Source organism: Zootoca vivipara, chromosome 2 (assembly GCF_965207765.1).
Source record: "Zootoca vivipara chromosome 2, rZooViv2.hap1.1, whole genome shotgun sequence".
In the NCBI taxonomy this organism is placed as follows: Eukaryota; Metazoa; Chordata; class Lepidosauria; order Squamata; family Lacertidae; genus Zootoca; species Zootoca vivipara.
Window position 1 is genome coordinate 104587139 of NC_142584.1, and position 25150 is coordinate 104612288.

Consider the following 25150-nt stretch of genomic DNA (forward strand, 5'->3'; position numbering starts at 1 on the left):
CTCAGGGCTCCACCTGCTGCGAGGCAAGGCAGGGGTGGCCCAGCCGGTGCTGCCACATTCTCTCTTTCAGGCTGCTTGGGGAGGAATTTGCCGGCACATAATCCTTCCTCAGGGTTCCCACAGTGCCTCCTTCCAGCCACGACATCAACTGCAAGCTGCAGAGTCCGTCCTTTTCGCAGGACAGAGGCTCTTTTGGCCTGTAAACACCGGTCCTTATAAACTGGTCACCTTCTTATACAGGCCCTGCAGCAGCACATTTGCTGTGCATTATTGTGTGAGGAAAGAGCTATTTTGGAAATTAAAGTGGGTGCAAAGGATTCTATGGGATGGAGCCCCCAACCCAGCTTAAATCATTTTATAAGCCATCCCTTGCCACCTAGCACTTTTCCTCCCCTGTAGATTTATTACAGCTGGTCGTGAATCTCAACATGTTAATTTTCCGAGGTGCAGAATGTGCGCGGAGGAGAGAGCAGACGGGGAGAATAAACCTCACAAGAAAAGCAGCAGTTTGCACGTGGCAGTCCTGTGGTCCTCTCCTGCCTCAGATAATTTAAAAAATAAGATTCACTGGCAAAGTTCTTAGATCTAGAATACAGTGGTACCTCTGGTTACGAGCTTAATTCGTTCTGGAGGTCCGTTCTTAACCTGAAACCATTCTTAACCTGAGGTACCACTTTAGCTAATGGGGCCCTCCCGCTGCTGCCACCGCGCCACTACCACACGATTTCTGTTTTTCATCCTGAGGTAAAGTTCTTAACCCGAGGTACTATTTCTGGGTTAGCGGAGTCTGTAACCCGAAGTGTTTGTAACCCAAGGTCCCACTGTAACAAAGTCTCAAAAGTCTTAATATATCAGTCAAGTAATATGCAGTTCCCAGAGTGGTTAAAAACCATTCCCTCTTCATGGGGGATTCTGGGAATTGTAGCTCTGGGAGGGAAATAGCACCCTTAACAAACCACAGCTCCCACATGGGCCCCAGTTAGCGTTGATCCATGACGGGGCCTTCTTCAGTGGTGACTCTCCATGTTTGGAAGCAGTGTCCAAGATGCCTGAAATGGTTATGCGCCCAGAGCTTTGAAGTTACTGCCAGGCACTAACCAGCCAGCAGCAAGAGTCTTTGGCAGGCTGTTTCGTTTCACAGCTGCCTCATAAGGAACTGTGTTGAATCGTCCATGGCTGGAGCCAAGGGCAGGGTCATGGAGTCGATACACAATGCTTTGGGGATTCCCAAACTGGGTTGAGGTCCATCTTTTCCCCTCAGGATTAACCTTCAGGGGGATTTCAAAACATTCCTATTCACCCAGGCATCACATGGCTGTGAGATACTGTTCCCGGCAACCTTGACATTACCAGCTGTGAATGACTGTTTCCACACTTTTTTAGACGTTCTCATTTTCTCGGTATTTTGCATGTTTTTGTTTATTGTGGGTTTCCTCTAACTTTGGTCATGCTCAGGGGAGACCTGCTGAAGTTAATTAACTTGGGTCTAGTCTTTACAATGGTCTATTTACTCTGATAGAGAACTTTGGCTGTATCTTTAAAGCACATCCGAAGCTCGCTCTTTCCCTCAAAGAATTCTGGGCCCTGCAGGTTGTTAAGGGTGGTTGGGAATGATAACTCTCTGAGACGACAGTACCCAGAATCCTTTGAGGGATGAATGTGCTGTAGTTCTCATTATATTGTTTTGCTGCTTAGTTATGTGTTTCCCTGGGCTTCTTTGAGAGGAAGGGTGGGGTGGAAAATTAATAGTAAAGAAAGAAACAAATAACCTCTCTCTCTTTCTCTTTATGGGCACAACTGCCACCTGTATTATTTAAGGATAGAAGCTCAAAGGAGACCTATCAAAGGAGGTTTGATTTACAAAATTTTATATACAGTGGTACCTCGGGTTACGAACTTAATTCGTCCTGGAGGTCCGTTCGTAACCTGAAACTGTTCTTAACCTGAGGTACCACTTTAGCTAATGGGGCCTCCCGTTGCCACCGTACCACCACCACACAATTTCTGTTCTCATGCTGAACCAAAGTTCTTAACCCGAGGTACTATTTCTGGGCTAGCGGAGTCTGAAACCTGAAGCATCTGTAACGCAAGGCACCACTGTACTGTACTTCTACACACACTTTGAAGCTGACAGGCTCCCAGGTTTGCTACTAGAATACACCCCCCCCCCTGCCAAAAAAACAACAACACTTGGACTGTCACCTGAAGCTAGACCTCTTCGTTGCCTCCTGCCCATTCTCAGAAGGAGGGGTGACACCCGACATCTGCCCCAACAGCACAACACAAGACGGTTGAGGTTCCTGAAGACTTGCCTGGTCCCTGTTCAAGTCTGACTTGCCTAACCAGCCCACAACTCCCACAGCCGACAGAACCGGATCTGTGTTTTGCCCTTGCCAGGACTGGAAAAAAACTCAGAAGAGAACCTTGAAGGGGGGGACCTCAACACTGAAGAGGAGCCCCCCCCTTCACATTGGCCACCTTGTGCTGTGCATGAGAAACCTGTTTGATCCTCTACACCAGGCATGTCCAACAGGTAGATCGTGATCTACCGGTAGATCACTGGACGTCTGTGGTAGATCATCAGAAGATTAGTGACAGTAAGAGCTGTTCGGCAGTGGAATTTGCTACCAAGGAGTGTGGTGGAGTCTCCTTCTTTGGAGGTCTTTAAGCAGAGGCTTGACAGGCATATGTCAAGAATGCTTTGATGGTGTTTCCTGCTTGGCAGGGGGTTGGACTGGATGACCCTTGTGGTCTCTTCCAACTCTATGATTCTATGATTCTAGTGGCTCCCCCCCAAAGCTTAAAAACTTTGGCTCCCCTAAAAATAACTCAACATCTTTGCCCTACACCCCTAAAATGACCTGAACCACCAAAAACAGGGCTTTCCTTCCTTAAAAAAAAGCTCAATGTCGCTTTCCTCCCCCCTAAAGAAGCTCAACAACTTTTATGTGAACCCCCAAAAGGGGGGTAGATCACTGCCAGTTTTTAACTCTGTGAGTAGATTGCAGTCTCTTGGAAGTTGGCCACCCCTGCTCTACGCCAATCTTTGCCAACCGGGTGTCCCCAAGTTGGACTACAACTCCCCAAAGCCAGCGCATGTGGGGCTTTGTAGCCCAAAATGTTGGGAGGGTGCGCCGTTGGCAAAAACTGCTCCATGCTATCTAGTGAAAGAACGACGCGACAAGTGAAAAACTGCACCCCTGGATCTTTAAGAGTGCAGGGCAGAGGAAGGGCGATAGAGCGCTGGTCTTACATCTCGCAGCATCCCTGACCTGATATGAGTTGGAGTCAGTCCAACAAAACATGGAGGGACACAGGTTCCTCTTCCTCAAAGTGTAGAAGGAGTGTGTGCAGATTCGTGCTTTTCTCCACCCCACCTACCACCACCACCCCTGGGCACAACAACTGCACCTTCCAAAATTCCCGTTTTCACAAAGCAGCGAAAGGTAGTGTGCCGCGAGACGCTGGCTGGTGTGCCGCGACGTGCGGCGACGAGAAGGGCGATTTGCATTGTCACGTGCCTGGCGGCCGCCAATATACAACACTGACGGGCTTCCGGCGAGGCAAGATGGCGCGCGGCCGGAGGATCGACGGACCCCTGGGCCTCAAGGCCCGAGAACACTCGCCGGGCTGCGGACTCCGTGGCGGCCGCGGACTCCGCAGCAGCCGCGTGGGCGTCGGAATCGCCCGGCGGATCAAGCGGGGAGCCGCTAAAGCCCCCCAGCGAGCCCGCCGGACCTAACCCAAAGGCGCCCGGCCTGCGGCCGGGAAGAGCTCCGAAGCCCGGGACCTCCCACCACGCGGCGGCCCTGCCTCGTCGCCGCAGCCGTTGCCACCCCAGCCGCCCCAGGAGAAGAGGAAAAGGAGGGAGCCCCCCCCAGGTGAGGAATCACCGCATCGGGGAGCCACGTGGAGAACCGGGGCACCGTGAGCCAAGGGACGCCCCGATTCCGCTGGCGCCGTTGCTGCCGCCGAAACAACCACCCCCAAGGAGGAGTAGGGAAGAGAAGAAAGGGAAAAGGGAAAGACAGGGAGGAGAGGGCCCCTCGCCACCCCCCAACCCAGGTGAGAGGGTAGGGAACCTCTCCCCCCCAGAGGGAAACCCCCGACCCCCCCCCCAACGGCCACCACACCAACACCCCCCCCAGGACAAAGATAAAGAAAAAAGGAAAACAAGCAACAAAAAGCCAAAACCAGAAGAACCCTTCCGCTTCCCCATCAATATCTCCCTCCCCAGGAAAAACTTTCCTTCTCCCTCCCACCCACTACCTTATTTTGCCCTCTCCCCTTACTTTCACTGCCTTCACTTCCCCTCTGCCTCCCTCTGTGAAAATATAGATAAGTGTGTGATTGCAAGATTATAGCTCTCAACTCAACAGCACCAATAATAATTCCACAATAAGGCTACCATCCCCAGTCACAATTGTTATCTCTGTTCCTACCCTTATATATAGTCAATATAGGCACAGAGTTAAATTTTTTAACTTTTTTAATGGTGGTGTGCCTCGTGATTTTTTTCATGGAACAAGTGTGCCTTGGCCCAAAAAAGGTCGAGAAACACTAGTTTGACTCAATACAAGGCAGCTTCCCATGTCCCGATGTGTCTAAACCAGCGTTTCCCAAACTTGGGTCCCCCAGCTGTTTTCAGGCTACGATTCCCATCATCCCTACTAGCTGAGGATGGTGGGAGTTGTAGTCCAAAACCAGCTGGAGACCCACATTTGGGAAACTCTGGCCTAGAACATGTTGCAGAATACAACCACAACAAAAAGTAAATTAAAAGCCTCTGCCACAAAGTGAAATAAAAAAATTCCTTCAGTAGCACCTTAAAGACCAACTAAGTTTTTATTTTGGTATGAGCTTTCGTGTGCATGCACACTTCTTCAGAAAGCTCATACCAAAATAAAAACTTAGTTGGTCTTTAAGGTGCTACTGAAGGAATTTTTTTATTTTACTTCGATCCAGACCAACACGGCTACCTACCTGTTGCCACAAAGTGGTTACTCTGTAAATCACCGGCAAGGCAACTTTCCTGCTCCTGCTGCTTTATCTCATTGACTAAGGAAGGCTGCCACCTGTTGGCATTATCTTTTGGTGAGCTCCAAAAAGCAATGGGCATTTTCTGCTAGCAAAAGAATCATAAAAAGCGTTTTGTGTTGCACGACCCTTGGGCTGTTTCTGCAACAGTTTTAAACCAGTCCTCGGTTGCACACGGAAATCTCTGCTGCAGGTTTTTAAATCCAATGCCCTTTTAAAATGTGTTGAGGAGGGGGTTGTTTTTATTACATATTTTCTTTTTATGTTGTGAACTGCCGAGACCTGCGGGTACAGGGCGGTATACAAATTTAATAAATAATAACATATAATAATTTCATTGTTACGGAATTGAAATCTTGGCCTTTGATGTTGCAGAACTACTCCTCCCATCATCCCTGGCCATTGGCTATGCTTGCTGGGAACTGATGGGCATAGTCTTGGCACAATCTCAGAAGACCAGATTCCCCACCACTATCTCTTCATTCACAAGAGATATTCCTGCATTGCAGGGGGTTGGACTAGATCAGGCATCCCCAAACTGCGGGCCTCCAGATGTTTTGGCCTACAACTCCCATGATCCCTAGCTAACAGGACCAGTGGTTGGGGAAGATGGGAATTGTAGTCCAAAACATCTGGAGGGCCGAAGCGTCCCTTCCAACTCTACAATTCTATGCTTCTAAGCAGGACCTGCGTATGAGTTGCCTTGCGTTATTGCAACAGGGCTTCCATAGGAGCGCATCCGGATGGGTTGCATCCTCCTGAAAGTCAAGTCACTTCTGCCAACCTGCCCTTAAGGGAACCACCTCAAGGACCTGTCCTGGAACGCGGAACGTACATGCTGGTGAGACAGGACCAAACCGGAAGATCTGTCCCACGTCATTCCAAGGGCATTTTTGACCAACAGGAAGCCACTACCCCTGGGGGTAAACCCAGTGGCCTGGTATGTGGTTGTGACTTGCTTCAGGTGGCGTTGGGTGACGGACATGCAGCCAGACAGGGAGGACCTGCCCCACAGGATCTTAGTAGGGACAACTGGGGAACACTGATCTGCTTGCCATCACGAGGACGCACATTTTGCAGAGCAGGTGGTGCCAGTTAATTTACAGTGGTACCTCGACTTACGAAGGTGATCCGTTCCGCAGCGCTCTTCGTAAGTCGAATCCTTCGGTTGTCGAAGCGTCCGTTTTGCGTCGAGGTACCACTGTACGCGGACACTGGATTCACCCCTGAATCCTTTGTTTTCAGCAAACCCCTTTCAAAAAGTTGTTTGGCGATTTCCCCCTATGTGAACCTGCAGCTCTCCAGATGCCATTCAATTAACTTTTATCATCTCCAGCCCATATGGCCAATGCTCAGGGATAATGGGAGACAAAGTGTTTCCTCATCCATTATCTGAAATGACAGAGGGCAAGGACGTACAGTCAAACCTTTGATATCTTCACGGACCTGTAACCATGATCCATGTTAGCTAATGGATCATGTACAGAAGTCGAGGCTGATTGGAGGGGGATGTGGAAAGCCCTTCAGCCCAGGGCCTCAAGCTCAAAGGGAGCCTCCAATTTAGACACCTGTTAAACTTCTAGCTCAGGGGTCCCCACTTACCGGGCTTTGGGCCGGTTCCCACCGCGCCGATTGCACGCTTCCAGGTCGGAAAAAGCGCCGGAAATCGTTTGTGCGCATGCGTATGGGCCTCCCCCGACCCGGAAGTGCACCAGAAATGACCTCTTCTGGGTCGGGAGAGGCCCATACGCATGCACACAAAGGTTTTTCGGCGCTTTTTCCCGACCTGGAAGAGCGCCGCCGCGCTGCGCGCCGTAAGAGCGGGCGGCGGCCGGCGAGCAGCGGGGGTCGTCGCGGGCCGGATTGGGAGGCCAATTGGGCCACATCCGGCCCCCGGGCTGTAGTTTGGGGACCCCTGTTCTAGCTGGACGCAGGTGGCGCTGTGGGTTAAATCAGAGCCTAGGGATTGCCAATCAGAAGGTCCTCAGTTCGAATCACCGCAACGGGGTGAGCTCCCGTTGCTCGGTCCCAGCTCCTGCCAACCTAGCAGTTCAAAAGCACGTCAAAGTGCAAATAGATAAATACAGCGGGAAGGTAAACGCGAGATGAGCGCCGCTACCTGAGTCGGTCACGACTGGAACTAACGGTCAGGCGTCCCTTTACCTTTAACCACCTGGCATTTGATAAATTCCACATCTTATATTACGTGCACCAAATTGCAATACAATCTCTCATCTTGGAGCTGCAAATATAAGAAAAGATTAAACCTGGCCTCCGGATACAAAGGTGGTGTTGGAACCACTAAGTTACAGCCCTTTCCCAACTTTTAGCATGCCAAAGTCACTTCTGTAAACACAGGAAGTGGAATGAAAAATTCTTTGGGGAAGTGAAACTCTGCTTGGCATGGAATTTTTTTATTGCACTTGGTGGATGAAGGATGCACACCCAGCATCAATAGACACATGCATATTTGGAATTCCCTTTCTAAACAAATAACCCTGTTGTATTTTGCTTAGTGCAAGGCCAGGTTTTACAGAAAGGAGATAAGTTTGTTCGGATGCAATTCAAAACCCAAGATTTGTGTGGTTTGCAAGCAGGACTGACCTGTGAAACCTTTGACTTGTGCAGATCATGAACACAAGTAGCTGAATGCAGCCTTCCTAGATAAACTGGAAATGAAAAATGTCCAGACTGGATGTCTTGCAGCAAAGGATGACATTCCAAATGACCATTTTTAAGCACAAAGGTCTGAGCTGTACAGTACTAACTTATCCCTGACTGAGGGTAAAACAAACAAGGTAACCTAACTCTTCTGCTCCTGCAGACATGAAAATGACAGAGAGCTCCAGGGAACAGCAACCCTTCCACATTCCTTTAGAACAGAAGTGGGCAAAACACATATTGGGGGTCTAACTAAGTAGGTATCTAGGTGGCTTGCAGCAGATATCCAGAGTAACTTAGGCAGTTGCTAGGGAGAGGACCTTTTCAGTGGTAGCCCCACCAGAGGCTCACCTGGTGCCTGTGCTATATTATTTCAGGGCAAATGATAAGGAGAGCTTCTTTTTCTTTCCCAGGCTTTTAATCACAATCTAGGAGTGCTTTACTTCCTGCACCAAGTTCCCGCTGGGTGCAGTTTATGCTAGCTTTAACAGTTTCAGTTGTTTTCGCTGTGGTTCTGGATTGGTTGTTGCTGTTAATTTATTTAAGAACACAATAGCCAAACTAGATCTGATCATGGGTCCATGTTGTCCAGCATACTCTCAGAGTAGCCAATCAGGTGCCTGTAGAGAGACCACAAGCAGGACTTGAGTGTGACAGCAAGTCTCCCCACTTGTGATTTCAAGCAACTGACAGTCTACTGCTGTCGCTTTCCTCAGATTCTCTTTTTGGGCATAGCTCCACATGCTTCAGAAGAAAGGAAGAGAAACAAAACAGTGTGAAAATGAGAATTTATTTGCTTTGGATATCCAGCAGCAGCAGCAGTTCTTTAACGGTTGGACTTGGCTACACGCTCCAACTCGTCCTTCTTCTTGATGGCATAAGAGTTGGAGGAACCCTAGAAATGGGAAGCAACCATGAGACACAAACATACACACACAAGAAGCCTGAAGCAATTTGCTCAAATAATGTCTTCCCAATAGGTGGCGATTCCAGTCACATACACCTTCACACAGTCAACCTTCCAATGAACAGCTGAAGGAGTTGCTACAGAATAGTTGCAGCAACTGGTGTACACACATCATGGATACCTTTACAGCTATTTAAGATTATGATTTCAATCCCACAACACCATTAAGATTTTTGGGCCAAATACCAGGTTGCATGTCAAGCAACCATCTTACAACAGGGATTATGTTGACTGAGAATGCTGTTAACAGCTGGACATCCAGCAACTGTGGGCTGCTGTGACAATGCCTCCGTTTCAGGAACTGTCCCTACCGCTGCACAAGGCATCTCTTAGGCAACTTACAGCTAAAAACTTCAAGGAGTGCTGCAATTGTATATTTTGCAGTTTAGGACAACTATCGCCCCAAACCAATTCACTCCTGGGGTTATAATGAGAGCCCTATTTACCATCCTGCATCTGGCTTTGAAAACTCTGCTGCTGATTTCCTAGTGACAACAATTTACTTATTCCTACACCGCCTTTCAGGAAAGCGCTGCTCTTGCATAAAACTTAAAAACACAAGAACACGACACTACTAGAAAAATATGTTTTCAAAATTAAGAAGCAGTTAAACTGCTTCCAAAACAGGAAAATAATTAGCCACACACTAGAATAACAGTAAAAAAGCTTAGAATGTTCCAATGTCAGGAAGCTACTTAAACCCCACTGAAGGAACTTGCTCTTAGTTGATCCTCACCTTAGCTGCATTGATCAGCTCATCTGCTAGGCACTCAGCTATGGTCTTTATGTTGCGGAAGGCAGCTTCACGAGCCCCAGTGCAGAGCAACCAGATAGCCTGCAGGGGGAGACAGAGACAACATTGGCATGCAGAGTCAAGCTGAGAAAATACCAACCTGCTCTTCCTTAATCATAGAATTGTAGAGTTGGAAGCGACCCTGAGGATCAACCAGTCCAACCCCCTGAAATGCAGGAATCTCAACTAAAGCACCCCGACAGCTGTCCATCCAACCTCTGCTTAAAAACCACCTCCCAAGGGAGTTCATTCCACGGTCAAACAGCTCTTACAGGACAATCGCATACCTGATTGACACGACGCAAAGGCGATACATCAACAGCTTGTCTCCTCACTGTGCCAGCTCGACCAATACGGGTAGAGTCTTCACGAGGGCCACTGTTGATGATGGCATTCACCAGGACTTGAAGGGGGTTCTGTAAAAATAGAAAGCAGGTTAAAGCTGCAAATACAGCCTACTCCACGGAGTAACGTACAGCTTCTAACCACAGCCAATATCATGACTTACATAAGACACACCTCTTCAGACTCACTTTCCCCTTCTGTATAACGGACACAGCCCACACAAGTGAAGATTAGCAAAAAATATTCTAGGTTCATATACCAGAAATGACTTACAGGAAGTCAGTGACAAGGCCTCCCATCTTACTAGACAATAAAATTGGTCTATGAACTATTCTACAGTTACCACTGGTACAATCCTTCCAATGAGAGAAACAATTCCTCCAAACTAAAAACAAAAAACCCAAGGCTAAACAAAAAAGGTAATATATACTTAAGGAACTGAGAAGAATCATGTAAGCCCATCCACAAAACCTGCAAATTTCATCCCAAGTGAAAGGGAGACCTGGCCAAAAGTTAATTCACATAAATGCTCTTAGTATATAAGAGTATTACTAATAATATAGGAAACCCAAATGCATAGCAAATCAGGATAGCCCAGTAAATGCAAACCTATGCAATTCTGTACTTTGGGGGAGCTGAATTTTCACCCCAACATATCCAGAAGGCTTGGCAGTGGAAACCTTCACTAGAGCTGTCTAATAATACAATTAAAACACTTGTGAAAATGCTAACTGCTTAACACCTGCTAAAAACCCAACACAAACCAAGTAGTACTATGGTAGTTCTGGAAACCTTGCAAGAATGGAGATTGATTTTAGGAACAAATCACTTATTTGTATTAGGAAACCCACAATTTCATTTATGAGTACTTTAAGAACTCTCAAGTGGATGTTTGTCAGAACCAATTTGATCCGATAGTTTTTAATCTGTCAAGTGGGGAAATAAGATTGTAACATACATATTTAGCAATCCATGTATCTCATTGGACCTTAGGGAATGGATTAAAAACCTTTACCTCGACCAATACCCAAACATATTCTGAGAAACACAGTACTTTGCATCACACTGAAAATTATGGGAAGTGTGTAAGGGGCCACAGCAGTCAACACAATTTGTGTCTGATGAGTTGGGAAGGAACTTAGATTTTTCTATTGCTTGCCTTCTGAATCAACACACACTGAACTATTCTTCCCAAAATACACTGCTAGTGAGTAGAAAGAACATTCACTTGCTCTTTAGATGACTAAAACACATTTCTTAGTCAACTAATCTTCAATGTGCATAGCTAGGCCTCAAGTCACACCAGATATTTCTTTCTGGTGGGCGTTTATCCATCTCCTCTCCCTCTAGCCTCTAGGATCAAAAGCCCATCTCACAATATGTCAGCTTCCACAGACAGCTTTTCTTGCTCCATGTCCAACTCACCTCTCCTGTGAGCAGATGGATGATCTCGAAGGCATGCTTGATGATGCGCACAGTCATGAGCTTCTTGCCATTGTTGCGTCCATGCATCATCATCGAGTTAGTGAGGCGCTCAACGATAGGACACTGGGCTTTGCGGAAGCGCTTGGCAGCATAGCGCCCAGCACTGTGTGGCAAATACTTGGCATATTTCTCCTTCACTGCAATGTAATCCTAAAGAAGCATAAGGAAAAAGTATTAGGGAACAAGCATGGGTGCAAGCTCATTCTCAACCGGAAGACAACGCTGTCCTGGAGCTCTGCCCAGTTTGTTTACAACCTTGTTCCATACCTGCAAGGAGATGTCACTGATCTGCACATCATCTGTGCTCCATTTCCCAAACAGCTTGATATCAGGGGTCTCTGCCACAGCAGGGGCTGTCTCCCAGTCAGTCATTCTAGAGGTGGAATAAATAGCTATTAGGTCCTGAATTGGCCTGATCTACCCTTCAATGGCTCCGATAGAATATGCAAACTGAACCTGTAATGGCTGCCACACAAAAGGGATTTTTTTTTTATAGCAGGCTCAAGTACCTTTATGCACATGAAAGGTATGAGCTGTCACCCTTTACTGGTACACAGGACATCAAATCTTGTGAAGACACAAAGCAAGCTGCAAGATTATTGCACAGGTTTGGATAGGTATCAATATGTGACCTACATCCCGCATTCAACATCTTTAATACAGCCCATATACAATTCATTGACTGTTTATCATATGCACCCAGACACTGAATACAGATTCCCTATCTGTTTGTGCCATGTACTGTACAGAACTCAAAATACCATATGCTAATTCATTCAAATCTGGGTTACCTTGCTCACTATCAGATCCACCACTCGATTCGTTTCCACAATAAATGAATACATCAAAATTGGCCAACATGGTGCCCATCGTATGTTGATAAACTTCAGCTCCCATCATTCCTGACCACTAGCCATGCTGGTTGGGGCTGATGGGAGCTGCAGTTAAACAATATACAGAGGCCATCATCTTAGCTACCTGTAATGTTGCTGTATTCTTGTCTAGAAAGTTAGGGCACTGTTTTGCATCCTCCTTCTGAATGTGAAGATCTGGCACCCTAAACCCTTGCGATAATGCAAATGAGACAACACAAGCTGACTTGTGCAACAAATAAAAAGAAATGAAATGCTATCTTTGCACAAAGTGTCAAAAGTGTATGACTGCAGGCTTGGTCCCTTACATCTTTCTTAAGCAAAAGTGGGGAGCAGATCTGCAAATTCGGACCTAACTTTTCCCTTTTGTGAAGTGGTGAAAGAAAGAGAGGGCTCTTGAAATGGGCCTCATATAAAATTGGTGGGGCTAAATACGACTTGAAAGCCTGGCTGAAGTGTATCACACAATTGTAGGGTTGGAAGGGACCCCCCCCCAAAAAAGGGTCATTTGGTCCAACCCACGGCAATGAAGCAATCAGCTAACCAAGGCCAGGTGGGGAGAAAGCCAAGCTCGCTTCTTAAAACGACTATTGCTAAAATAAAACTCATCACATTCCCCCCCCGCATCCCGCCGTTCCCCCCACTCCCGCCTCCAGGAGCCGAGGGAGGGAGGCGCAAATGGTCCTCCGTCTCCCTTCTTCACAACAACCCTGCGGAGTAGCACAGAGGGATGACGAGCAGCCACGTGGCCAGCTCAGCAGTCAGGCGGGATCTGAAGCGGGGCCTCCCCGTACAGTGGCTTTACCGCCGCCCTCGATTTCTCTGCGCCTCCCTCCTTCCCGGCCCCTCAGGAGGCCTTTTTCTGGCCTTCACGCTGGTTGATAGTCTTACCCCCTCACTGCCCCCCAATAAGCCTCCGGTTTCCACCCCCTTTTCCCCCTCCGTAGAAACTCACATGGAGGCGCTTCGCTCTCCTCCCCGCGTTTCGCTCGCTCGCAGAGGCAAAAAAGGGCCAGGCGCGGGGTTACCCAGAACCTTATGCACGGGCTACCGGCTTCCGGCGCGCCACACGCATGCGCGGCTACGTTCTCACTCTCTCTCGGCGAACGAAGTTCTCGCGTGGTTTGTTCCGCGCACGCGCGTCTGTAACCACCCTCTACTTCCGATTCAAAATGGCAGCCTGGATGCTGAAGAAGCGGTTGCTGAGGAAATTTATCTTGTTTTTCTTATATTTCGCCCCCACCCCACCACGTCTTTCGACGTTTTGTAACGCTTCCGATATTCAGTTGTCGATTTATTTATTTTTGGCACCTCTGAATATAGGTATAGAGATTTTACAAGTTAAACCTTTTTTTGTCTCTCCGTCGCGTTTTATCGCGTTGTTTCGGGAGATGGCGCGTGCGTACTGTTAATTTTAACAGAAGCGCAGCTTATCCCCGCGGCAGTCGGCGAAGGCTGGGTTTCGAAGTCTCTAGGAGACAAGCAATGCCGGGCGGTGGGGAGCCCTATAAGAAGGCAGTAGACATTTGCAATGGGGCGACTGTTTGGTGTCTCAGGGTTCTTCTGCTGGCCTGAAACCCCAGCGCAGGGTTTCCCAAACGTGGGTCTCCAGCGGCTTTTGGACTACAACTCCCATCATCCCTAGCTAGCAGGACCAGTGTTCAGGGATGCTGGGAATTGTAGTCCAAAAACAGCTGGAGAGCTAAGTTTGGGAAACCCTGCACTAGAGCCATGGCATGCTCAGTGACCAAGCTTTGACTGTGTGCATGTACATGTACACACACACCGCCCTATACCCAGAGGTCTCAGGGCAGTTCACAGGACAAAATCAAAATATGAAACCACAAAATATATAATCAAAAGAAAAACAACCCATTAAACCCCCAGTACCAATTTCAGAGCTGCTGAAACAGTTCCATTTATTATACTGCCCAGATGTGTGGCTGGAATATATTCATAACTGCTCCCCTTGGTGCTACCATACATATGTACACCCATCTGAATAAAGGCTTACTTAAGAGCTGTTTGGGAAATTTGTCCTTCTCATATTCGGGTTGTGCCCAGTCTGGTATGCCCTACAATAGCCAGACGGTCTCATTGCATTCGCCCAACCACCCCGATGGACACTGCCATCCTGCTGCCTGGCACAAATGCATGTGAAACCTACTGTTGCTTCTTATCAGCCGCTACAGTCAAACCTCGGTTTACACCTACCTCTGTTTGCGACCGCTTTGGCGAGCGACCGCCATGGACCTGGAAGTGTTTACATCCGGGTTCCGCGGCGTCGGATGCATAGACCACAGACATGATCTGTGCAGCTCACCCGTGCGCAGAAGCGATCTGTGCAGCTCACGTGTGCGCAGAAGCGCTCTATTGGCGCTTCGCACACACGGTGAAGCATGCCTTCGGCGAGCGACCGCCTCCGTGGAATGGATTGCGGTCGCAAACCGAGGTACCACTGTACTACGGTTCCAGGTAGTTGCATACTTGACATTTGTCCCCACCAACACATCTCTGACTTAACAGATTTGGTTTCTGTCTTTTGCTGTATTCATAGTGAATAGATTATGCTGTTCCTCTCACAAGAGGACTCCTTTCCCTTGGAGGAATCGTACTGCAGACCAGTGTTAAAAGAAAACAAACCTGATCTATTGAAGGAGCCCATGGCAAAGTGTCCACTTGTGCTCACTTGCAAAACAGGGCCCCTCCTCTCAGCAGTACACTTGGATCTTTGTCTCTTCCTACTTCCAAACTGATACCAGTATCTAAGTAAAGTACTTGGTGGGGGTGATATTTTTTCCTGAAGAAGAGAATTCAAAGACTCAATTTACACAAGATGCTCCAGCATTGACCGTATATTTAATATTTAACACATAAAGTTTATTAGTGACAGGTTTGGATTTACTGATTCGATTCTCAAATAGAAAAGTACTAATTCTTGTCATTCATGAAATCACGCTCCCCTCTAAAAACTTGCGATTGCATTTTCTATATATGTATATATAATGATTGAGCTTTAAAATGCTGTATTATTAGATTCTCTATTGTGTGACTGCAGCCAGTCGTATATTTCCCCTCATCCCCAGTTGGGAGGAAATTATACTGGGCCTTTCTAGCATGTTCAGCTCTTTATTTGTATGATCTCTCCAGGCATTTGCTCTGCTCCTTAGGTGTAGACCAAGTCAAGAACCTCATTCATGTTAGTGCGTGGAAGCATGCGGCGCTGCCGCAGCCGTTTAATACTACCATCCACATGGTAGCCCGTCTGCTTGTCATGAATGCAGCTGCGCAGGTAACGTCGGGTGGCTTTGAGCTGATTAATGTTCTCCCCTGTTTCTGCTATAGAGCGATCTAACTGTTGCGTGGACTACAAAGAGACACAAAGGCAGAAAAAGACAAGTAAGCAGGTCGTCCGGAGTCAGGGAAGATGACCCTACCTGTCAGCTTCCCATCAGCAAGATGGGTTTGCATTGTACAGATAGTTCAATTTAGCATTGTTGCCTCCAGTCCTAGACTCACTTACCTGGGCAGTAAGTTCCATTGAACTCAGTAGGATTTTCCTGTGAGTGGACATCTATAGTGGAAATAGCCCAATTCCTATACAGGCAGCACAGGCAGGGAACCCTTTTTAGTCTTAAGGACTGCATTCCCTCAAGCAATTTTCTGGAGGCTGCATGCCAGTGGGAGATGGACCCAAGCAGGAAAGTGGGTGGGAGCAATGGGTTCAGACAGTAGACTACATTCCAGAAATTCAGGATTTCTGGTTTACAAACTTAATCAGTTCCGGAAGTCTGTTCTTAAACCAAAACTGTTCTTAAACCGAGGCGTGCTTTCCCTAATGAGGCCTCCCGCCGCCTGTGCCCTTCCACTGTTCAGATTCCATTCTTAGACCAAGGTAAAGTTCTCAAACCAAGACACTATTTCCGGTTTTGCGGAGTTTGTAAACCAAATAGTTCTTAAACCAGACTGTTCTTAAATCGAGGTACCACTGTACAAACATGCCCACCTTCATCCAGTCAAACAAGAGGCAATTGTCCATCCCTAACCTGTACCACTTTACCGGCATAAGGTTCTAGCTTTAGGGAGAGAGTCAACTAATTTTTGCAAGCATCAGCAATCAGCTCGTTGTCAGCACTTCCAAAGCCCTGCCCCTTTGCCAGCAGTGGTTTTATTTCAAGCCACACAGGCAGAGGAAAACAGGTCACCTGACATCATTGTCAGATAACTGACAGGTGGGCAGACTCGCCTATCAGCCAAAGTTGGCCTGTAGAAGATGTGGCAGGGGGAGTGCAGGGAATAAGGATCTGGCCTACCAGCCAGATCCAGTTCTCCACCACAGTTGTATTGCAGTCAAATGTCTGATCGTTGTCCCTACTGGCATCCTACCTGGTTGAGGATTGCAGCTTCAGGCAGCTGTGTTCCTACATGTCTTTGGTACACCTGCACCACTGGCCGTGTCAGCTTCTCCCGTGTCTCCAGGTACTTGCTACTTTCAGGACCCTGTGGATACAAAGATGGTTCAGAATCAAAGGAGGATTCCCGGGGGTGGAGAGGGAAAGAGGAGGGCAAGTCTTCCCCAGTTAATCTCCAAGCAGGCAGAGCTGGAGGGAACCGGAATGTGAAGACCCACAGCACTGGCGTTTTTCAGCTCTTCTTGCTCACCAAAGCCATGCCCCGGGTAACACGCATCTCATGCTGGAAACGTTGGCAGCGATGCAGGGTGCTGCGAGTTCCTGCCAGAGTAATGTCAAGCCGTTCCTACCAAAGAGAAAACAATGAAGATGTTGAGTCAGATTGTTTGGAAACATGAGTGTGCTGTTGGTGTGAAAAGGTGAGAATGCGTGTGCAGGCATGCAAAGAGCAGGAGAAATTTGAGTTCTTGGTAAAGTCCAGAAATAAACAGTAAATTGCAAGAACTCAGGCCAGAAGAAAAATGGATTTCAAATAAATCTTCACAAGGTTTCATTTGTGTGATGAGGAGTTCAAATAGGAGTCAATCCCAGTATATACAATTCTTCATTTCTAATTTCTCAATATTCCAGCTGACGAAAAATTGTCGAAACAGGGCCTTGTCCTGATTTTTACTGGAATTTATCTTTATTTGCCTTCAATACTGGGATTGACTCCTATTTGAACTCCTCATCACACAAATAAAACTTGTGAAGATTTATTTGAAATCCATTTTCATTCTGGCCCGAGTTCTTGCAATTTACTGTTTATGCAAAGAGCAGGAGCAATTAGAAAAGGGGTTGAATTTCCGACTATTAAGTTTCGCCTACCGTATTAGACTCATAGAATCATAGATCATACTTGAGAACATGCCACTAAATTAGATCATACTTGAGAATTATGCCACTAAACACTACAAAAAACAAAAGCAGTATTCTGAGTGGGACTGTGGTAGAGGTGAAAGCCCACCCACTTCTCCCATGCCAGTCCTGACGCATCTCAGGGGTCCCTATGCCTGCTATTTATGTTTTTCAAAAGACACGGCATGCAAGGTCTAATAACATGGATCATTATCACTTCTACTTGGGACCTGAGCTACTGGCTACCACCACATTTTGTAACTTTGCTGTGCAAGATGTGTGTGTGTGTGTGTGTACAGTAGCCCAAATTCTGCGTTGCAGAGGCATGTTTAATCAAGAAGGTGGGAACAGCTTTGTTGACTTTGAGCAGCGCTGCATAAACAAGTTTCACAGATGCATCCACTGAGGCTGAGACTTAGCGTTAAAAGGCAGAGTTTCAAGTCAATATGTGGTTCTGTATACACATGCAAGAATAATTTCATGTGTAACACAGCCAATTTATCAGCATGTTGGGTCTCCCCTTACCTTATGACAGAGAGTCTCATCCCTCTTGCCCTGCAGGCTGTTTTCAATGGTGGTGTGGGCTGTATTGCGGGTCTCTTGCGCTTCATTGATGGCCTTTTGCAACTGTTGGAGCACAACCTTGGTAAGAGAGGTGAGGCGCCGGGCATCCTCTAGAGCTGCCGCACACTCTGGAAAGGAAATTGGGAAGCTTCTTAAATCTGGCTTGTTGGTTCTGTTAAATGGTGCATAATACCCCAGCTCGTCACCTCCCTTTGCCGGTGGGTTTATTCTCTGACCCTGCCCCTTAAATAATCTATTTTAAGGACAGTTTCCAGTTCAGTTCTATGTTTTTGTCTTGGAGCTATAAAGTACCAAAGTTAAGCCTATGCAAATCTAGGCCAACCCATTACGGTATACTTGAGGGACCAGAGACAAGCACTGCCCCTCATTTTTATGTAGCCTGCCCAACGAATGAATGGCAAGTACAGTGATATGAATTGTAAATAATTTTCCTTATGGAAGCTGGGGAGGGATTTTCCCCTTACCTGGTGTGAAGGGTGCAATGGGGTTAGGGACGGGTGTCTCGTTACGCTCCACCCAGGGGGATGAGGGACGGCTCAGTCCAAGCCAGGAATCACGCCCAGCCCCTAGGAGAACCATGCGGAAAGGTTGCGGTATCAGGTCCAGAACACGGCCCCGTTCATTGGACAGCATTTCCAGAGTTTGCCGACATGTGCCCAGTGCCTGCAACAAGTCGTTGGGTGGAAGAAACCATGATAAGAAACTAGATTCCGTCCATGCCCCTCCAACCCCAAATCTGAGCCACGCCATTTAGGTGCAGCAGAGGGAGAAAGTTCCACCGCCAGCAGCAACTATAATTCAACTCCTTCCCTCTCAGAATTGCCTCCTGCAGTGACAATTCCATCCAGTTATTGTGTTGAATGGCTGCATAAGGGGTCACAGCCACACCATATATTTAAAGCACATGGCTTCCCCCAAAGAATGCTGGGAACTGTAGTTTGATCTCACAGGACTACCAATCCCAACACATGTAACAAAGCTACCTCACCTCCTGAGATCATAGGATTCTGTGATGTGTAGCAGTACATGTATTGCTGCTTTAAAAATCGTTTTATAAGAAAAGCAAAAAGTCCCCAAAAGCAGAATACAAAATGTAGCAATATAACAAAAAAAGCGAGGCGATCCTAAGCTTTCATATTTGTCAAGGGTGTCAACTAACACCAAATAAACGGAAGTGTCCCCAGATGTTTTGAAAACATTCTAAACTTTTTGTTTATCTAAAAATCAGTAAGAATTATTTTTTTAAAAAATGTGTTTCATTTCCTTTGTCTTCCCTTTAGAGGGGATAATTACAAGTGCAAAACCCTTCTGTGTATGCAGGGGGGTGTTATTGGGTTGCTGTTTTTATTTTGATTATATATATATTTGGTTTATATGTTGATCTTTTCTGTGAACCGCCCTGAGACCTCCAGGTATAGGGCAGTATATACATTCAATTTGTTGTTTAGTCGTTTAGTCGTGTCCGACTCTTTGTGACCCCATGGACCAGAGCACGCCAGGCACTCCTGTCTTGCACTGCCTCCCGCAGTTTGGTCAAACTCATGTTCGTAGCTTCGAGAACACTGTCCAACCATCTCGTCCTCTGTCGTCCCCTTCTCCTAGTGCCCTCAATCTTTCCCAACATCAGGGTCTTTTCCAGGGAGTCTTCTCTTCTCATGAGGTGGCCAAAGTATTGGAGCCTCAGCTTCCCGATCTGTCCTTCCAGTGAGCACTCAGGGCTGATTTCCTTCAGAATGGATAGGTTTGATCTTCTTGCAGTCCACGGGACTCTCAAGAGTCTCCTCCAGCACCACAATTCAAAAGCATCAATTCTTCGGCAATCAGCCTTCTTTATGGTCCAGCTCTCACTTCCTTCATGGATCAATGCCTTGTCGTGGCGAAGGGGCTTGAATAACTCAGAGAAGCTATGAGCTATGCCATGCAGGGCCACCCAAGATGGACAGGTCATAGTGGAGAGTTTTGAGTAAACATGATCCACCTGGAGAAGGAACTGGCAAGCCACTCCAGTATCCCTGCCAAGAAAACTCCATGGACAAAGACAACAGGCATAAATTCAATAAATAATAACAAAATAATAAGAATAATAATTGTGCTGGTGTCCACCGGGTCTGCCTCCCTTGCCTGTACAGATTGTAGAGGCTTGTCCCTGCCTTCATTCCCAGCCTTGTTTCCTACCTTCATATGATCTTCTGACATCGCCATCATCTCTTCCAGCTTGGCTTTCTGTTTCAGAAACTCATTCTTCTCCCATTTCATCAGTGCATCTACCTTGTCAGGTACCTACATACCAGGGAGAGGAACAAAGGTTGGGTGGGTGAATGTTTGCAAACTAGACTGCATAGCACATGAATACATCGTGATTCGCTGTATATCGCCGTGTTGAATATTATGAAACCGTTACCATGATGTGGATGTCAAACCAATTTTGGGCAATGTATCAATACCTTGCCCAGCTTTTGTGTGTGTGTGTGTGTATGTGTGTGTGTGTGTGTGTTATGCAAAAGCCATGATGCAGGGAAAACTGTGAAGCCAGTCAGTGCTCCATCCTTATTTCAGACATCATGATATTTTGGTATACAGTCATATCTCGGTTTGAGAATGTTCCAGTTTGAGTACTTTTGGTTAAAGTACTCTGCAGACCCGGAAGTGTTTACTTCTGGGTTCCACGGCGCGCGCATGCGCAGAAGCACTCCACACACACACACAGAAATGGCACTCGGTTTAAGTACTTTTCAGGGACCGAATGGCTCCCCGGAACGAATTGAGTACTTAAACCAAGGTACCACTGTATTGCAATGTTTAGCTGGTGACATATCACAGTGTTGAAAACCAGATATCGCCCAGCCCTAGTGTGTGTATATGTGTGTGTGTTGCCTGCTTTGCAGTACAGTATGTTCTGTACTGTACAGTGAAGCAAGCACTATATGCTTTGGGTGGGAGCGCAAGGTGAATCAGAGAGCCCCGCAAGGTGTTCAGAAGAAATAAAAACTTAGGCTCAGGTACTCAATAAATGTCATGCAAGAGCACACTTGCTGTTTGAGATCTAGTGGTTGGGAACGTGCAGGGCGAGTCGACTAAGAACGTAAAAAGGACCTGCAGGATCAGGCCAGTGGCCCATCTAGCCAGGCACCCTGTTCTCACAGCGCCCAACCAGATGCCTCTAGGAAACGAACAAGGAGGACCCGGGCACAACAGCAAGTGACATGCATAAGCAAGCATATCGCCTCCAACAGTGGAGGGAGAACATGGCCATCAGGATGAGTAGCCACTGATAGCATTGGTTGTTTTGTAAGTGGTAGGATGGGTTGACTGTAGGGTTGAGATGCAGGTCTCACCTTCTCTACTTCCGGTCGGTGCTCCCGAATGGCTTGGCTCTGCTTGTTGGTAACGAGGCCCTGGCGGATTTGATCCAGCGTGGCGTCCACTTGTAATCTCAAACGCAGCATCATCTTGAACTGGTCGTTGATCTCCAGGAGAGCCTGTCGCAGGCGGCTCACCACCAGCCGCGTCTCCCTGACGTACTGGGCCACATACTCGTTGTTCTTGAGGGTGGCGTAGTCGCGGCAGCAGGGCAAGGCCATCTTGCACACCCAAGGAGGGGGTTTGATTTTGCTCCTCCACAGGGTCACCCCCGGCCCCTCCGGTGGCTTGCTTGTCACCTCTCCAGTTGGATGGACATCTATCTTGAATTTCCAAGAGTCGATCTTGACCTTTTTCTCGTACGGTGTTTCCTCAGGCTGGCCTGGGGCTCGGAGTGGACACCAAAGGTCGAGGGCATCCTTTGCGCAGCGCTGCGTCAGCTTGGAGGTGTCGTGAACTGTGGCATGGGTGTCCCTGTGCCATTTCTCAGCTCCTACCAGGCCTGTGACCAAGTGGGCAGGGGGGCCCATGGCTGCGGCGGAGCGGCTGTTGCTGCTGCCAAGGAAGAGGAGGAAAAATCACGCTGCAATCCTGCTGCAACTTCATGGGACGGGATGCCACCATGGTTCGAGAATAACACATAACACCGGTCTTGAAAGATCTACATTGGCTCCCAGTACGTTTCCGAGCACAGTTCAAAGTGTTGGTGCTGACCTTTAAAGCCCTAAATGGCCTCGGTCCAGTATACCTGAAGGAGCGTCTCCACCCCCATCGTTCTGCCCGGACACTGAGGTCTAGCACTGAGGGCCTTCTGGCGGTTCCCTCGTTGCGAGAAGCCAAGTTGTAGGGAACCAGGCAGAGGGCCTTCTCGGCGGTGGCGCCCGCCCTGTGGAACGCCCTCCCATCAGATGTCAAAGAGGAAAACAGCTACCAGACTTTTAGAAGACATCTGAAGGCAGCCCTGTTTAGGGAGGCTTTTAATGTTTAATAGATTATTTTATTTCATTTTTCTGTTGTAAGCCGCCCAGAGTGGCTGGGGAAACCCAGCCAGATGGGCGGGGTATAAATAATAAATTATTATTATTATTATTATTATTATTATTATTATTATTATTATTAGCTACCAAGTGATGGGGCCGAAGTGAAGAGGGGGGCTGTGAAAAATGTCATTGTGTTCTGAGATGAGAGGGAGGGGAAATGGATCTAGTCACCTGTTAAAATGCACTTAGGGATGGGTGAGAAAGTTTACTCAGTTCTCTTTTAATGGTGTACCTGCCAATGTGCACTTTGGGAAACAATCTGCAAACCTAAACATAGCTATCCTTCAAGATTCACAACTTCTCTGAATTTTCCGTTAGTCCAGATAAGTAATGTGTACAAAAATGCATATGGTTGGGTAATTAATACACAAAAATGCATATGTTCGTGAAAAGAACATACAAAAATGAACTATGTTAGGGAACACTGATTTGCAAGGAACTTTTTTGAAACAAACAAACTGCAAAGTGATGTGGACATGTGGAGAACTGGACATGAGATTGGAAAAATGAGAAACCGAGAGAAACTGAAATTGACAGAGTCACCCATCCCTAAATGCAGTGGTGCCCAGTGGTACAAATGTCACTATGAACCATAAAACACCGTTCTAAACACCTAACACCAGCTCGGTCCCAGGTGTCAGCTGGAGATTAAAAGACTTCAACGTTTCTAAAATTGTGAAACCCACCCCTGATCCCCTGCCAATCCTGGTCCCAAATTTTAGCATTTGCAAATGCTAATTTGGAACTAAGCTTCTAACTATGTGTGCCTTTCTGTGTTTGTGTGGTTGTGGAATATTCACATTTTGAGGTGGGAATCGCAAATTCTTAGAACCCAAATCTGAGTCAGAGCAAAATTTGGGTTTGAGGTTGGGGAGTAAACAACTAAAATTAGTGGGGGGGTTTTCTACAAAAAATTTTTAGGGGTACTCTCATTTTGACTCAAGAAAATCACCATTTTATAGTTCAAATTGGGAAAAATAAATACAGTAAATGGACAAAAGTACAAAGATTCACAAAATGTTTAGGGGTATGCGTACCCCTGCACCCCCCCAAAAAAAAACACTGACTAAAACTATGAAAATACTGCACATCTGATTTAAACATTTGGGATGGAATTTTAATTTTGGCAGGTGGCAACATGAGCTCTAAAATCTTGTGCGTTCCATTAAACTGGTCCAAGGTCCTTTAAGCATCTGCCCCTGCCTGCCATGTGCTCCACACATTCAAACGATAAGGCAATGGTATTGCTTGGGTCCTCATTGCTATTAGCCCTGATCTTTCCTAAGGCCATAAGAAGAGCCTGGTGGATCAGGCTAGGCCGGCATCTTGTTCTCATAGTGACCAACCATACGCCTGTGGGGAAACCTCTAAGCAGGACTTGAGCAAAAGAGCCCTCTTGTGGTTTCCATCAACTGGTATTCAGAAGCATTACTGCCTCTGACCTGGCCATCTCTTGGGTTCTCCCCACCTGCTCAGAGCAGATTCATTGAAATTAATGTACCTGAGTTAATAATATCCATTAATTTCAATGGGCCTACCACAAGCAGGGCAAGCACCTCCGGCCTCCAAGCTCCTAGTCCAGGCCTAGGCAAACTCGGCCCTCCAGATGTTTTGGGACTACAACTCCTATCATTCCTAGGTAACAGGACCATTGGTCAGGGATGATGGGAATTGTAGTCTCCAAACAGGGCCGAGTTTGCCTAGGCCTGTCCTAGGCCGACACTTTTACCGCTACATAATCCCACAATATTCCAGAGCTTGCAACACACACTGCAGATTTATCAGACAAGAATATACAATAAACTAGTTTTGTGGATTTCGATGGATCAGACCAGGCATAGGCAAACTCCGGCCCTCCAGATGTTTTGGACTACAATTCCCATCATCCCTAGCTAACAGGACCAGTGGTCAGGGATGATGGGAACTGTAGTCCCAAACATCTGGAGGGCCGGAATTTGCCTATGTCTGGATCAGACCCAAAATCCAACCAGTTCACCCTTGTGTCCCAAAGTTGCCTCTTTCCCTGCTGGGGGAAGCCCAGTCTTACCTGCAGCCTGCAAAGAGGAATACTGGAATAAGGGGGTATTAATGAGGACAGTTCCCAGTGCCATGAGTGCGAATACCCCACATACCCCTAGAAAACGGAGCAATAGGAGAGGCCACACCTCGTGGCCTGGCCTGGGTCCACGGCGGGGAATGATGGAGGTGGGAAGAGGGGGTCAAGTTAGCTGGGCCTGCTTGCGCCATCTTTACCTGGGTCCAATAAGGCTGAGATCTCTAGGGCAACGTTAAGGGCACAGGTCTCGGGTCCAGCCTTCTGGGAGGGCATGGGAGGCCTGTGTCTCTCGCCCCACCCAAGCGGACGGTGAAGTCTTCCAAACAGGCTCTACTCTGGCACAGGCCAAGCCGTCCCTGTCGCTTCAGCGGTGTTGGTTGCCATGGCAGCAGGCGCTCGCCTCACAATGCTGCTGCCTTGCCAGAGATGCCTCACGCGAGCGGAGGCAGCAGAAGCCTTTGAGAAGGAGCAACAGCTCGTCTTCCTATGTATTCGGAGAAATCTGAGCCGCCGAGAGCAGGAGGGTTTGCACCGCCATGTAAGCAGCAGAGACTCGTAATCTCAAGGTCCGGGCGCTGCTTTTACTGCATTCCCTATTTGGTTTCTGGCCTCACAGCACCCTCCCTTACTCCAAGCAGCT

At 47.4% G+C, this 25150-nt stretch overlaps 2 protein-coding genes across 2 annotated transcripts; both read right to left on the reverse strand.

The window, feature by feature from the left end:
* Window positions 1–8469: 8469 nt before the first annotated feature.
* Window positions 8470–13156, reverse strand: RPS5 (ribosomal protein S5). Its single transcript, XM_035106931.3, has 6 exons — window positions 13116–13156; window positions 11556–11661; window positions 11229–11438; window positions 9746–9874; window positions 9402–9500; window positions 8470–8593 (listed from the first exon to the last, which is right to left on the reverse strand). Exons 2-6 carry the CDS (start codon window positions 11658–11660, stop codon window positions 8525–8527), a joined length of 612 nt encoding a protein of 203 aa, XP_034962822.1. The 5' UTR covers window position 11661; window positions 13116–13156; the 3' UTR covers window positions 8470–8524.
* Window positions 13157–15000: 1844 nt separating this feature from the next.
* On the reverse strand, window positions 15001–25123 carry TEKTL1 (tektin like 1). The gene is made up of 8 exons (XM_035106933.3): window positions 24708–25123; window positions 21390–21969; window positions 20230–20334; window positions 18519–18717; window positions 17995–18161; window positions 16823–16918; window positions 16547–16660; window positions 15001–15527 (listed from the first exon to the last, which is right to left on the reverse strand). The coding sequence occupies exons 2-8, from the start codon at window positions 21942–21944 to the stop codon at window positions 15327–15329; spliced, it is 1437 nt and encodes a 478-aa protein (XP_034962824.1). The 5' UTR covers window positions 21945–21969; window positions 24708–25123; the 3' UTR covers window positions 15001–15326.
* Window positions 25124–25150: the final 27 nt, after the last annotated feature.